The sequence below is a fragment of the Nothobranchius furzeri genome, chromosome 9 (assembly GCF_043380555.1).
Source record: "Nothobranchius furzeri strain GRZ-AD chromosome 9, NfurGRZ-RIMD1, whole genome shotgun sequence".
Taxonomy (NCBI): Eukaryota; Metazoa; Chordata; class Actinopteri; order Cyprinodontiformes; family Nothobranchiidae; genus Nothobranchius; species Nothobranchius furzeri.
Window position 1 is genome coordinate 4,634,517 of NC_091749.1, and position 16,521 is coordinate 4,651,037.

Below are 16,521 nucleotides of genomic sequence, written 5' to 3' on the forward strand. Positions count from 1 at the left end.
CCGTTCTTTCATAATCCGTTGCTGAATTGTGATCGGCAGAAGCTTCTCCGGTTCGCGCCTCACTTTTTTTTACAGCAACGGCCCAAAACGATCTCCTAACACATGGATGTTCTGCTTCCTGATCACGTGACGTGTGACGTATGTGGATGAAGATCGGCTTTAGAGCTGGGATGTTTGTTCTCACCGTGCGGGGGCTCGTCCGACGCCCACACAGTAAAAACATGCAAATGACGACTTTAGTCGTCATTGATAGTGAATTATTTAAAAAACATGTCGACACCGACTAATTAAACTGAATTTTCTATTTGATTGTTCAGTCACTAAAAGAAAACATGGAGTGCTGCCATAAGAGTCAAGAAAAGCTGCTACAGAATCCCGATTCCCGGATGTCCAAACATGAAGTTTCCCCCGGGAAGCATCGACGCTTAGAGATAGGAGCAAAGAGAAACATGGGTGGATGTGGTGCCGTTACGGAGTTATGCCCGCTCAGATATATTCTACAATAGGAAGCGTGTGATACTCCTCTTCTTGTTTACCCTTTTTGAATTCATGACAACAGACCACGAACAGAGTGGATAGATGAAGAAACACGGAACAAATGTAGGAAAGGTAAAAAGAAAGAATACACAAGGAGGCACAAACAAAATTCAACAAAACCGAAGAGAATCCAAAATGTTTTAAATGCTATGAATTTTTAAAACAGCAACACGAAGCGTGCATGAGCGCTTAGCCTTCAGAAGACAAAATACATGTAATAATACCCTCTTGCCAATTGCATTGTTTAGCAAAACTGAAATACAAACTTTTATTGCGTCTCCAAACCCTGAAAATCGGACCCAGGTTTCTCTGCATCGCTCCTGCAGCAGCTCCTGTTTTCAGATGCATTCATGATTCAGTTCAGGCTCTGCTGCAAATAAATGGATTTATTGAGAAAAAAGGAGATCAAAGCAAATACAAAACACTTATATAACCGTCGAAAGCTCATCACCATCATGTGGGTAGAAAATATGTTCAGTTAAACTCTTTTTCCTCTTATGCTGCACATTTCAAACCTATGCTGCTTTTCCTGACAAAAAGCAATATTTAATCTCTGTATTTACAAATGAGGTACAAACATGAACCTTATTCACAACAAGTCTGCACCCCGAACACAACATGTAGGAATTATGGTACAGATGAATGTTGATTCAGCGCAGGATGAAGCGTCTCCACCCTGCACCTCCGTGGCTCAGGCTCAGCCTCGCTCAAAGGAGGAATTAAATACAAACATCCCTAAATCCCTGTCGTCCAGTGGAGAAAATCAACAGAAGCCTTTCAGGATCGGCTCTGAGCCTCGTGACTGTTGGCCGAGTCGTTTCGACGCACGACAGGAGCTTCGACTGAAAACTACAAGTCAGTAGAGAGCTGCAATCTGGGCCTGGACCTTTGGTTTGTCCAGGCAGCCATCAGCTCCTTTAGGATCAGGGACCTGACATCTTTTCACACACTCCTGACCTTTAACCTCCCGCTGCCGACTTGGACACAAAGAAACCGAAACCCCAGATGAAAAGTGGGAGAGGACAGATGTGTGTTTGCTGTGTAACAAAGTGCCAGCCGCTCTCCGCCTCCCTGATTCAACCCTCCACCATGTCATCCTCCTCTTTATGAAAGGTGAGAGCAGCTGCTCCCGCTTCCCTTCTGCTGCTGTATTTCTGCTTCTTGCCTTTTTTGTTCTTTAAAGATAAATTGTTCTCACCAGGAACGGGATTGGGAAGAGCTGCAGGAAAAAACACCCATCAGCCCTTGTGGCACGAGGAAGGTTGTGGGAATTCACCGGAGGACTTTAATGCACAATTATAAGTTCAGTGAGTGTGTTGTGGCTGGTGTATCACGCTCATCCATCTCCTCCAGTCCCCCGCTGCCTTTATTTGTGTTTGTTGAGTAGTCACCTTGGAAAGCGTCTGCCTGTAGTTTGTATTCTGCGGTGCGGTCGGCGCGCTGAGCGCCGGCGTTTGGTATGCCTGAGAAGGCGCGCGCGTCAAACAGCAACAGAGCTGGCGTCCCCCCCCCGCCTCCGTCCACACGTCCACCTCTTTGTTACGAATCTGTTTGAATTTTTGTGCGGCCCCAGCAGCCCCCTTGGGTGAGCGGGAACGATCGGCGGCGGCGTGCGAATGAGAATAGGAAATCAAATGAAGACGCGAGCGCGGTACTGAGCAGAAAGAGCTTGATGTCGTACAACCCGCTGAGCTTTGAAACAGCCAACAAATACAGAATTACCCAACCCAGCAGAAGACGGCAACAAAAGAACAATTCAAATAAATAAAACCCGGCCCAGGCGCCCAGAGATGGTCAGAGTTGTTGTGTTTTCCTCTCGTACGAGTATTAACAGAAGCTGCAGGAACACGCTTCTCTGGATCTCTGCAGATCTGGTCCCAGATCAGGTGGAACCGTCGTTCTTATGTACAGAAGTTTTGTTCAGCAGCAAGGTGATAAAACTTGTCTAACTGGAGCCCGTTTGCACCGGTGACCCATTAGTGAGCGGTTCTGATGGAGGTGAGGAAAGTCTCACAGGGATCCGTTTCATGTGTCTGTTAGGCCACCTGCTTGGTCGGCAGGAGCGAGACTTGTCCGTTTCCTCTCGTTTCTCTGTAAGCGTCTGACAGCTGATGTTCACGCAGCCCGTCACCAGGGCCCAGCCGGGTTTGGGTTCAGAGGTCGCTGGCCTCGGCTCGTTCATAAAGCGCCCGCAGCTTCTCAAAGCGCGGCCCCCACTCGCCAAGCGTCTCCTCCCTCACGGCCTGTCCAGCCCCGTCCCCTGAGCTGCCCACATCCAGCCCTGCTGAGCTGAAGGAGCTGAGGGAGCCGGCAGGTGAGCCCCCTCCCTCAGTGGAGAACACCTGAAGGGAGTCAAAAGGTCCCGAGTCCGGGTGCTGGTCCGCGTCACGGATGATCTCACACAGGTAGCGAGCCAGGTCCTGACTGGAGAAGGACAAGGAGCGTCTGGCAAGCTGGGGGGGGCGAGCCTGGCCCTGGGCTGGGGGTCTTGTGGGGGGCACGTCCCTGCGGAGGCTGGTGGTGGTGGTGGATGACGTGGAGGCAGCAGAGGGCGGCAGGGTGGTGGAGCTGGATGTGCGGCTGAGGGGGTCCAGTGACTGAGCTGAGGGCGTGGCCGCGGTCGCCTGGTGGAGGAGGTGGTGGTGATGGGAAGGAGGCGGGTGGTGCAGGGCTCTGGAGCGGCAGTACTGGACCGACTGGGCGGGGCTCGGCTGGAGGGACTTCTGCAGCTCTGCCATGTCGTAAGCATTCTGGAAACAGACGTCAGAGCAGGTGGCGTTAAACACGAGACGAGGCGGCAAATATCAAATCTGACAGGAAATATCAGCAGCAAAGAAAAACAATCACATGCACTCATTAGATTCACAAAGAACGTTGCAGCTGTTTAACTGTCCGATCCATCTTCCTCTGGCTGGTCGAGGATCGGGACTCGGAGGACTAGAACATGAGTAGAGGTGAGTCTCTGCAGCCCGCTGCAGCAGGGCCGAGTCTCCTCATCACTAATGCGATTCCAGCAGAACTGTGACCACGGCTCAGAGTGGGAGGAGGAGGAGGAGGATCAAACGATGCACGTGCATGGAGGAGGAGGAGGAGGAGTGGGCGGCTTTTTAAAGCCGATTATGTGACAAGTGCCATCTCTCCCTTTCTTTATTTGTTTATAACAGAAACAAAACTATAGAGGAGTGCCTGCAGGTACGGCTGGATAAAGGACCACAGCTAGTGGACATTTTTGGACATTTTCACAGATGAAGACAAAAGAAGCCAGAATCTGGAACGACAGGCCAGCATGGAGCTCAGTAATTAACTCGTTAAAAACAAACCTTTCCACCTTAAGAAGCTCAGTCTCTTTCCTTTAGAACCAGGAAAAGTGCCCGAATGAAATTACTTATGGATCTGAACAAAAGATGAATCGTCCCTTTAAAATGATTTTCCTGGAGCTTACCCGCTCCAGAACACCATTATCCCAGACAACGTGTGTGTGTTCAAAGACTAGTCTGGTTCTGAGGAAACACTGAAGTCAAAATCTCTGACTGGAAGTTTTATTTAGACACTTCTAAAGCCTTGAAGATTTTCCTTTTTCAGTGCATTGTTCAGAGACCAGTTAGCGGTGTTAGCGATGCTAGCGGTGTTAGCGATGCTAGCGGTGTGGGGTATGCCTGGAGAATGTCCAGAGAAAGGTGGCTGAGAGGTTTCTTAATCCCACACCTGAACTAGTGCAGGAGGAGCCGCAGATCTGCTCCAAGCTCCCTCTGGATGATGGAGCTCCTCTCCTAATCTCAACACTTAATCCCAGACACACTACAGAGGAAGGTCCTTCAGCTGCTTGAATCCAGGATCTGGTTCTGTGCATCATGACCTCCTGAGTGGAGAGTTGTGCTTTTTGGTTCATCTCCTTTTTCACCACAACAGACCGGAGCTGCAGATCAAGGTGTGATGATCTATCAGTCCAGCTCTCTGTGCAGAAGCTTTAGAACAGGGTCACCAACTCCGGTTCTGGAGGGTGACGATAGCTGCTATAGCTCAAAGGTCAGAGGAAGAGGCCTCCCTGCTCGTGCACACTGGCTATGTCCATCTCCTCATCTTTGGTATTGACCTCATACGTGTGTGTGTGTGTGTGCGTGTGTGTGTGTGTGTGTGTGTGTGTACCACATATTTTTGCTTTGATATCGTGCAACCCCTTCCGTGCAGCTCGGTGCTCGTGGGTTCGTCTGGCTGGTGGAGAGAGGCGATGAGGATTTTGCATGGGCCTAATTGAAACACTCTCGGTTTTATTCCAAATTGAGTTGACTTAATCCACTGCAAAGCTGGTACCAAGCATCATCTACCCAGCTTTTTAACAATAATTGTGATGACAGTCTTTAAAATTAAAGTCACACATGAGTGCAGAAGTAAAGCCATATTTCAAAGGTGTCATCAGTAGAAATCCATCTATACGGCTCTGGGGTGGGACTGTTTGGGGCTACGACATGCATGCAGGAGTGAGGGAGTACCTGGTCCTCCTCCCCGCCTCCCTCCTCATCGTAGTTGAGCACATTCTCTCGGATGTCCTCCCAGCCGTCGTGGTGTGCCGAGACGTGGTACACGCCCTCCTTCAGCCCCTTGTAGGACCTCCAGCGAGTGTAGAGGAAGATGCCCAGCAGCAGCGCTGCAGCAGAGACACACAGCATCACAAATTAAATGATCAAGATCCTTCAGGCAATTACGGTGCGACCCCGGAGAGAGACAGGCTCTCTGACGGAGCTGGCCTTGAGCATCATTTGGCGATAATGAGAGCTGAGATGGGAGAAGTTTGGGGGATAAACTGATGAATGATTTCATATCTGGCTCTTGGCTGAGAATGTCAAGGATGTCATTTAGTGTTTTTGATTAGTCCCAGCAGTCATTTACTCTTGTCACATGAAAGAAGACTTTAAAACGTGGCCAGGGGTTGGAGAGTTATGGATCTGCAGGAGACCACCTCCACCTTAAGCCACCACAGTAATGTTCCTGCACCAGACTCATCTCAGTGAGGCGCTCTCCTCTGTGTTTTAGTCCTCACCCCCACGAGGGGGATGCTGTCATCTCCGAGCTGCTGAGCCCAACCGCTGCAGGCGGAGCAGGGGCGGGGTTAAAGGTCAGCGTGAAGCAAACACTTTAGGTCATAAAAGCAAAACAACACACGCTGGAGGGCTTCTGAATGGTGTTATACAAGCTGGACAGACAGAGGCTGTCCACTTTCATGTAATCGGCTTTAACTTCTCCACCCACCTGTAGCTCACCCACCTACACACAAACACCATCAATGGATCCAACAGGCGCCGTCCTTCTGGGACGTTCCTGATAAATCTCCAGGTATGTAGGTAGCTAGCTACGGAGGTGCTTACAGCTGCTAGAACATCCGGGACACAAATTCAATAGAGAACTTGGCTTTGTGGGTTCAGATCGTCAGATCTGACCAGAGAAGGCCCGGGTTCGGGACTGGACCTGTGTGGAGACCTGTCCTGTCTGTCCTAGAGGGAGGACAGGTGGAGCTCAGTGCTTTCTCAGGCGGCGCACGTAAAACCAACACTTGTGACTTTAGTTCTGTTCTCTAGAACTTGTAGAAGTTTTAAAAGTAAAATGAACTTTGATCCCAAGTTTTCTAAGAAATGCCGTTTAATCTTCTATCGTATTAGTTTGTATAATTTAATTAGGTCTTACTTGTGTTTATTTTACTTTCATAACGGATTACGTTCACCGAGGTTCTACTTTAAAGCACCAACGCCTTGGACTGAAGCTGGAGGACCACAGCTTCAGACCCGGATCCCCTCCTAGCCCTGCGTACTCAGTAAGCCTGCAGCCATTAGAGTCAGATTCATGTTGTTTTATTTCACACTATTACATTAATTACTTCAGCTAATGAACGAATCTCCACCTGGGACTTACACCGCTCTCTAATCTAATCTGTGATTCAGACTAATAATATATTCAGTCAGTGCAAAGCCTTCGATTCCGTCTGAGAAACTTTCATTTTATTTTATTTCATTCTTTAATATTTTATAGCTTTCTGTAAAACGTTCCTCCTCTAAAGTCAAACCCTTGTTTAATCAGGCTTCGACACGACGGCTCACTGACCAGTAGCAGGTTTTTAATTAAAGTCCAACACTCACAGGAACCCATTTAATGTAATACGGGACAGACGCGTAACGTCTCCTAGGACTCCAGTGATGGACGAGCGCAGAGAGGGAGGAGTCCTCACGGTGAACAGGACAGACAGACAAGAGCGCTTAAAGCTCATTTTAATAAAAAAACAAGAGAGGAAATCAAATTATTCTTTTCTACGGCTCGATGAAGAAACGCTGAGATAAGAAAAGCAGACCCACAGGAACACTCCCTGTTTTTCTCACGGCAGCGCTGCTGTGACCTTTTCAAGCGTCTGACAAATCCTGTGTGTTTAGTCTGGTCCCTATCAGCCTCTCCATGTTATTAACCTGCTCTCCACCGCACACACACACACACGCACGCACACACACTCTTTACCTTTCAGCTGCACCCCCCTCCACGAACAGAAGCAGCCAACATGTGGCCGCTGAGATGATGTTTAATCGTTTACAACCAAACGTCATTAACCGGCTGAATTACATTCTGAGTCGCTCTCTGTCTGCAGATCTGCTTGTGTAGACACGCTGTAGTACAGAAGCATTTAATCACATCTGAGGAAAGCACCAGTCCAGAACCGCAACCGATTTCAACGGGCGGTGTTATAAATACCAGAGCTGTTAAAATCCTGTTAATCAGAGACACGTCCGCAGACATCTGTGACCTCTACAGCTCAAACACACATTCTAAACCTCCTCCGCTCCTGTTTTTCCTTCTAAATCAGATTTTTTATTTAATATCTTCAGTCGTTCTCCCACTTGACAAATAAAAGCCAGCAGCAGTTCATCATGCAAACTGAAGGTGCTCAAACTCCACACTGAACTGATAACTTCCCATTGAACGGGTCTCCCTCTGTAGGAGTAAACTCACTCAGCCAGAAACCAGCTGCAACGCCACCAGAGCAAAGATCAATACTCATTTGCTGTCAGCTTGTCGTCCTGACCACAAATTCAGTGTTGGGCAGATTTATAGGACTAAATTGTTTGAAGAAGTTCGCAGTTTGTTTTCCGAGTGCCCCTACGGCTTTTAAAGGCCAGCGAACCAGACAAGGAAGACGATAAAGACACAGAAAGACAGACTGTTGCTTTGGCAGCAGACCGCTGCACCGGGTCGCTCCGGTACAAGAGAGGCGGTCACCCTGCAAAAAAAAGGTCTCGGGTTCAGTCCAGTGACTCAACACAACTACCTCCAGACAGAAACATAAACACACAGTAGTGGAGTGCAGCTATTAGCAGCATGAATGTTTCCAAAAGCCACATCATGTCTGAGGAGCAGAACTGAAACTAAAAGCAACAGCAGCTAAAGCCCGGATCTCATCTGACCATCACCGATAAACACAACATGTCAATGATCCGGCTGCAGCTGTGTCACTGATCGCCTTCATTATGTCTTAGTTTCTTTTGTACCTGCATTCATCTCATCCTCATAATTTATCATTCGTGAAATCTGAACTCAGAAGGGATGGAACTGGAAAAACGTTTATGAAACAGTTTTTTAACACAAGTTTTTTTTTGTTACCGCACCGTCAGCTCCCGTAAGCTCAGGCAAGAGGAGAGAAAAGAGACGTTCTCTGACACCGTGCACGTTTCTGCAGCACCTGACCAACCAGTGGTCAGATGTGGAAGAGATGGCATCCAAACAGAAACATGGATAAGGATCAAGCACAAGAAAGACAAAGTCAAAACCAGAGGAGGAGCGTGTTGTTGGAACAAAACAGAAAACCGTTGTGGGCATGAACATCCCAGCTGCTGTGAGACAGAAGAGAGAATAGTTGTGTCTGGATGTGGACTGAAGGTGGAACTTTACAGCAGCCAGTCATTAAACTCAATTCAATTCAGTTTATTTATAAAGCTCCAAATCACGACAAGAGTTGTCTCGAGACACTTCACACAGTAAACATTCCAATACAGGTCAGGTCATTAAGCCAATCAGTAAAAAGTTTCCTATATAAGGAACCCAGCAGGTTGCAGCGAGTCACTGACTAGTGAATCCTCATACTAAGCAAGCATGTAGCGATAGAGGAGAAGAAAACTCCCTTTTGCAGAGAATTCTGATTTCAGTCTCAGAATTCTGACTTTTCCCCTCAAAATTCTGACTTTAGTCTCAGAATTCTAACTTTTTTCTCAGAATTCTGACTTTAGTCTCAGAATTCTGACTTTAGTCTCAGAATTCTGACTTTTTTCTCAGGATTCTATTTTTTTCTAAGAATTTTGACTTTTTTCTAAGAATTCTTACTTTTTTCTCAGAATTCTGACTATTTTCTCAGAGTTCTGACTTTTTTCTCAGAATTCTATTTTTTTCCTCAAAACTCTGACTTTAAACTCAGAATTCTGACTTTTTTTCTCAGAATTCTTTATTTTTCTAAGAATTCTGACTTTTCCCCTCAAAACTCTGACTTTAGTCTCAGAATTCTGACTTTTTTCTCAGAATTCTATTTTTTCTCAGAATTCTGACTTTTTTCCTCAAAACTCTTACTTTAGTCTCAGAATTCTGACTTTTTTCTCAGAATTCTGACTTTAGTCTCAGAATTCTGACTTTTTTCGCAGAATTCTGACTTTAGTCTCAGAATTCTGACTTTTCCCCTCAAAATTCTGACTTTAGTCTCAGAGTTCTGACTTTTTTCTCAGAATTCTATATTTTTCTAAGAATTCTGACTTTTTCCCTCAAAACTCTTACTTCAGTCTCAGAATTCTGACTTTTTTCTCAGAATTCTGACTTTAGTCTCAGAATTCTGACTTTTCCCCTCAAAATTCTGACTTTAGTCTCAGAATTCTAACTTTTTTCTCAGAATTCTGACTTTAGTCTCAGAATTCTGACTTTAGTCTCAGAATTCTGACTTTTTTCTCAGGATTCTATTTTTTTCTAAGAATTTTGACTTTAGTCTCAGAATTCTAACTTTTTTCTCAGAATTCTGACTTTAGTCTCAGAATTCTGACTTTAGTCTCAGAGTTCTGACTTTTTTCTCAGAATTCTATATTTTTCTAAGAATTCTGACTTTTTCCCTCAAAACTCTTACTTCAGTCTCAGAATTCTGACTTTTTTCTCAGAATTCTGACTTTAGTCTCAGAATTCTGATTTTCCCCTCAAAATTCTGACTTTAGTCTCAGAATTCTGACTTTTTTCTCAGAATTCTATATTTTTCTAAGAATTCAGACTTTTTCCCTCAAAACTCTGACTTTAGTCTCAGAATTCTGACTATTTTCTCAGAGTTCTGACTTTTTTCTCAGAATTCTATTTTTTTCCTCAAAACTCTGACTTTAGTCTCAGAATTCTGACTTTTTTTCTCAGAATTCTTTATTTTTCTTTTTTCTCAGAATTCTATTTGTTCTCATAATTCTATTTTTTCTCAGAATTCTGACTTTTTTCCTCAAAACTCTTACTTTAGTCTCAGAATTCTGACTTTTTTCTCAGAATTCTGACTTTAGTCTCAGAATTCTGACTTTTTCCCTCAAAATTCTGACTTTAGTCTCAGAATTCTGACTTTTTTCTCAGAATTCCATATTTTTCTAAGAATTCAGACTTTTTCCCTCAAAACTCTGACTTTAGTCTCAGAATTCTGACTTTTTTCTCAGAATTCTGACTTTAGTCTCAGAATTCTGACTTTTTTCTCAGAATTCTATATTTTTCTAAGAATTCAGACTTTTTCCCTCAAAACTCTGACTTTAGTCTCAGAATTCTGACTTTTTTCTAAGAATTCTGACTTTTTTCTAAGAATTCTTTCTTTTTTCTCAGAATTCTGACTATTTTCTCAGAGTTCTGACTTTTTCTCAGAATTCTATTTTTTTCCTCAAAACTCTGACTTTAGTCTCAGAATTCTGACTTTTTTCTCAGAATTCTTTATTTTTCTAAGAATTCTGACTTTTTCCCTCAAAACTCTGACTTTAGTCTCAGAATTCTGACTTTTTTCTCAGAATTCTATTTTTTCTCAGAATTCTATTTTTTCTCAGAATTCTGACTTTTTTCCTCAAAACTCTTACTTTAGTCTCATAATTCTGACTTTTTTCTCAGAATTCTGACTTTAGTCTCAGAATTCTGACTTTTTTCCTCAAAACTCTGACTTTGGTCTCAGAATTCTGAATTTTTTCTCAGAATTCTATATTTTTCTAAGAATTCAGACTTTTTCCCTCAAAACTCTGACTTTAGTCTCAGAATTCTGACTTTTTTCTAAGAATTCTGACTTTTTTCTAAGAATTCTTTCTTTTTTCTCAGAATTCTGACTATTTTCTCAGAGTTCTGACTTTTTCTCAGAATTCTATTTTTTTCCTCAAAACTCTGACTTTAGTCTCAGAATTCTGACTTTTTTCTCAGAATTCTTTATTTTTCTAAGAATTCTGACTTTTTCCCTCAAAACTCTGACTTTAGTCTCAGAATTCTGACTTTTTTCTCAGAATTCTATTTTTTCTCAGAATTCTATTTTTTCTCAGAATTCTGACTTTTTTCCTCAAAACTCTTACTTTAGTCTCATAATTCTGACTTTTTTCTCAGAATTCTGACTTTAGTCTCAGAATTCTGACTTTTTTCCTCAAAACTCTGACTTTGGTCTCAGAATTCTGAATTTTTTCTCAGAATTCTGACTTTTTCCCTCAAAACTCTTACTTTAGTCTAAGAATTCTGACTTTTTTCTCAGAATTCTGACTTTAATCTCATAATTCTATTTTTTTCTCAGAATTCTGACTTTTTTCTCAGAATTCTGACTTTATTCTCAGAATTGTGACTTTATTCTCAGAATTCTAACTTTTTTCCTCAGAATTCTGACTTTTTTTTCCACAAAATTCTGACTTTAATCTCATAATTCTAATTTTTTTTTCCAGAATTCTGACTTTAATATCATAATTCTAACTGTTTTTTTAGAATTCTGACTTTTTTCTCAGAATTCTAACTTTTTTCTCAGAATCCTAACTTTTTTCTCAGAATTCTAACATTTTTCCAAGAATTCTGACTTTTTCCTCAAAATTCTGACTTTAGTCTTATATGCTTTAGTCTCAGTTGACTTTTTCTCAGAACTCTGGGAAAATCTCAGAATTCTGACTTCATTCCCAGAATTCAGACTTTTTTTCCCTTAGGATTATTAAAGCTAGAATTCTGAGATTAAAGTGTGAATTCTCAAAATTCTGAGAAAAAAAGTAAGAATTGTCTTTATTTCTTCTTTTCTTTTCAGTGGCCCTAATACTTTTCCTTATTATGAGCACTTATTGAAGCAGTTAAAAATGTATAATAACAACCCCAGGGTGTTATTGTAGTCTATAACCAAAGTGTATTTCTGTTGTTACAATTTTCAAAAATATTCATTTTCATGCAGAACATCAGAGAAAATGAAGTGATCAAACATGGGTTGGCCCTGTTCTGGTCAAAACAAAATCCCAAAATAAAACACAAGAGCAAGTTAATTAAACATTATTTTTGAATAATATAGATAATCATAGGGCACCTTAGAAAAATCTAGCTAATTTCAAAACACAATATCACTGTAGAATAATACAAAATCTGACAGTTATTAAATAATATAGTATATTTTTATAAAAACAGATTACTGTTGAACATTTTTGAAAGGTATTGCACAATAGATACTATTTCTGGGCCCACCGACATAATTTATGATGTGAGTGGAGGTGTCTAAATAAAGACGATGGCCCTAAAATGACTTAACAACGTTCTAACATACTATAGCTGTAAATTTATCGTTGACTGAACTTGCGGGTTTTTGTTCGTTTGAAAAACAAACAAAAACAACAATAATAAAGTTTCACATTTGTCTGAAAAGTCTCTGCCAATAACAGGTTTCAGACCAAAACTAATTATTGGACCATCTGGTTGTCAGTCTCGCCGGCCCGCTGCGCTTCCCTGCGTCCTCCATTTATTACACACTCAACGTATTTAGCAACAGAAGACCACTGGTGTGAGAGGTTCTCTGCTCAATAACATCAGAGAAGCAAAAACAGCCAGCTGCTACCACTTCAACTTTAGTACAAACTACAAGAGTCCCAAAAAGAAAAACACCATTCAAGTCATAGACAACAAAAGACGTTTGGAACTAGAAAATGGCAACTGGTGTTTTGCACTTGTTTCGTCTGGCATCGCAGGTTTCGGGTTTCAGTGGACACAGATCCAAAGAAGACACCTGAGAAGTTTTCTGTGACTATGTGTGTTTAAAATCTAGCTTGTTTGAAAATTCACTATAACAACTTTAATGTAAGCTAGCTGCTAAATCACTCCTTTGGCCCTCCTTCCTGTTAGGATGTCACCCTGTCAAATTTCAGAGAGTGTGAAACTGAGAATCAGATTCAAAGCTGCGTTACAGTTTTTCTCGATTGGTTTGGCTCATTTCCTGAAACCGAGATGACATTCACAAAATAACATGGACAAATCTCCAAACCACCTTGCAATTGTTCACAACACAATGTCAGTTTTCATTGGTTTAATCAAATTGCAAATGCTTTAGTACATGTCTCAAGTGACTCTGTGCTTCTTTTCAAATGATTATGTACAAGTAGCTAGCTACAGTTAGCACAATGAGCCCACATTTAGCACATTTCCCAAATAAATAGATCTTGCCGATCTAAACTGATTAGTTGATTTGTCAGTGAAATGGTCACTCACTCCACAACATATCAGCATGGTTTCATTGTGTAAGTCATCATATGCACAATTGTCTGTTCAACTGTCAAAATTAATCAAAGATATAATACCATGAAAGAATATCTTGGAACATTTGATAAAGTTATGACAGCACTTGACAATCAATCAGGTGAAATTAGAACTAACGAAGGAGCAGCCTCCCACATCTCAGATGACCAATCAAACAGGTTGTTCAGATACCTGACAGGTGTTGTCTTTGATCACTGCTGCCAAAAGTATATAGACAGAGCTTGGCCCGGGGCCAGTTTCATTTGCAGTGTGAACATGGAAGCACCTCGCCAAGTACAACAGCAACTTCCTGTTCGAGGAAGAGGAGGAAGAAGAAGAGGAAGAGGAGGAGTTAGAATGCGTGGAGGAATAGGGGGAAGAGGCCGAGGAGCACGGAGGCACCTTGATGTCCCAGATGAAATCCGGACCACCCTTATTGACCACTGTAGGAGCCATTTATTTTGTGGGTTGGGCTTTCATCTGTGGTGGTGGTGGTGTCGGGTGCGTCACATGTGATTTAAGTGGGTCCTCAGGTGTTTCGGTAGAGATGATTACGCATGGGTGGCGGGATGAGCATACGGTTTTTACCGCTCGCGACACCATGGCACGATATACTTCCTTTTTGTGACGATCAACTGGGAGCACTACTATCCTTGGAACCGCTTCATGTAAAACGCCAGCTAATGCTTGTAAAAGAAAATAAACAGGACTTTAACGCTCAGACAAAAAGAGGTTTGATTTATGAATAGAAGCGCGTCAGAAGCCGCCTTCGCCCTCACCCAGCTGGCTGACAACAGGAAGTGCCAGCACAACCACGTTATAAACCATAGCCTCACAATGGCAGAGGCAGGTCGCCGAGTGCAGCCTAATGTGGCTCGGTCTACAGTCTCCTCCATCATCCAAACCTTTCGCAGGGAAAACGGGTACAGATCTATGCTACTGAACTATTCAGTGTTGGTGTGTGTGTAGGCCTAGTGTACTGTAATATCATCATGTGATGTTATATGATACTATAAAAATGACAAAGACAGAAAAATGGAGAAAATACTGTGAATAGTATTCCAGTCACTGTGCAGTACAATTACAGTGGTAACTCATTTTGTAACAAATTTACAGTGTTGACCTTTGACTTGTATGTCTAGGATTGGACGACAGCCTCAAGTGGGTGGCAGAAGAAAACTTCTAAATGAACAACAAGAACGAGAAATATGCAACATGGTCATTGCAAATAATGCCATCACACTGAGACAGAGTCGTAATGCAATCCTGCTAGACAATGTAATGTTCCAAAATATGAACTCTATCAGCATCTCCACAATAGACCGGGTATTGAAGAAACATCAGATGACCATGAAACAGATTTACAGGGTATCATTTGAGAGAAACTGACAGAGTGAAAGGGCTGCGGTACCAGTATGTGCATGTAAGTCACCTACTGGTTGTCTATCATTGTAACACTATTACAGTAAGACATGGTTACCACTGTTTTCTTGTTTTGCGGTATCCTTTTCACCTTCAGAATGCAGCTTTGTGTGACTAGAGCATTTTGCCTAGAAATTGTTGTCAGTTTCCCACTCCCTGTTTGTACAGTAATTTAGATCCTCCCTGCAGTATCTGTCTCTACTTGACTGATTAGATTTATTTCTATTCTATTGTAGAGAATAATGGCATTAGAAGGCAACGACACCCCTCACATCCTAGTGTTCGTTGATGAAGCTGGCTTCAACCTGGCCAAAGGTCGAAGGCGTGGCCGTAACATCATTGGCCACCGAGCCACTGTGGATGTCCCAGGCCAGCGAGGGGCAAATATAACAATGTGTGCCGCTATATCAGAAAGAGGTGTGGCCACACACATTCCCAGTTTAGGGCCCTACAATACACAAAAGCTCCTCAATTTTTTGGGCCACCTTTGTACTGATCTGATCCCAGAAAATGAGAGAGGTGTAGAAGGACCTCAGCTACCACATTATGTCATTGTGTGGGATAATGTGAACTTCCACCGCGGCCCACGCATCAGAACTTGGTTCACCACCCATCCCCGGATGCTAATGGAGTTTCTTCCACCTTACTCTCCTTTCCTAAATCCAATTGAGGAGTTTTTTCAGCTTGGAGGTGGAGGGTGTATGAGCATCAGGCTCAAGACCAGAGGGCCCTGCTGCATGCAATGGATGCTGCATGTGAGGAGATCACAGGGGATCAATGTAGGGGATGGTTGAGACATTCACGCCGTTTCTTCCCTCGCTTCATCGCACGAGAAAATATTTGTCGCGATGTGGATGAGAATTTATGGCCTGACAGAAAGCAGCGGGTCAATGGCCAGGAGGATGAGGATGGTGGCCAGGAAAGAGAGGGTGACAATGGCGACCACTGAAAATATTACTGTACTATAGTTCTGAAACCTTATTTACAGTATGGTAGGCTAGAGTTGTTTTTGTTTGTGTTTATAACTGTTCACATTTACAGAATCCTGTATATGTTTTCTTTTCACAGCATGTTCTCTAATGTTAACATTTCTTTGTACGAATGAAAATGTTTACAGTTTCCTTGAGTATGAGTGGTTAATTGGAGGCCGGTTTTACTGTGAAATCTATTGGTTTTATTCATAGTGGTATTCTGTTGCTAGACCTGTGCCTCAGTGACACAACGTCTGAGCATTTTGACTTGCAGTGCTTAAACAATGCCAAAGGTATAATACATTTTGGGGGCATTGACTATTTATATGGGAAGGATATTTAGTTTTGACACATGGATAAACTCTTTTGGGAGAGATATGAGCTTTTGCAGGGGATCCATGGTGTTGTGCTAAACCATCCAGGTTATTTTGACAAAAGCACTAAATGAATGCACATGTGCCAAGGCAATTGAGAAGGATCTGTGCTATTTTGACTGTACTGACCTTTTATATGGGAAAATAATCTGCTTTTGAAGCATGGACGAAGAGTTTGGGGAAAGGTATTTGATTTTGCTAGTGAGCTATAATGTTGGGCAGCACTGTCAGACTGTTTGGCCACATGACCTTATGGTTTTGAGAATGTCATCTCGGTTTCAGGAATAGAGCCAAACCAATCGAGAAAAACTGTAATAATTTAGGGCAGGTTGACGTGCCAGACATTATCTTCTGTTTAATGTTTTGTTTTCTGACACAGATGACCATTTTCACTCATTTCCCAAACAACAGATTATCTCTGATGTACCTGTGAAGATAGCAGAGTAAAGCATCCTGAGATTCTTCATGGGTCTGGG

At 42.7% G+C, this 16,521-nt stretch overlaps 1 protein-coding gene across 1 annotated transcript in view; it reads right to left on the reverse strand.

The window, feature by feature from the left end:
- Positions 1-903: 903 nt before the first annotated feature.
- si:ch211-186j3.6 (neural-cadherin) overlaps positions 904-16,521 on the reverse strand; it is a 640,545-nt gene continuing 624,927 nt past the window's right edge. The window contains exons 36-37 of the mRNA XM_054732672.2: positions 5,028-5,182; positions 904-3,287 (exon numbers count right to left, since the gene is read on the reverse strand). Coding sequence (XP_054588647.2) covers positions 2,691-3,287; positions 5,028-5,182 — 752 coding nt within the window. The 3' untranslated portion in view covers positions 904-2,690. The remainder of the gene's footprint in view (positions 3,288-5,027; positions 5,183-16,521) is intronic.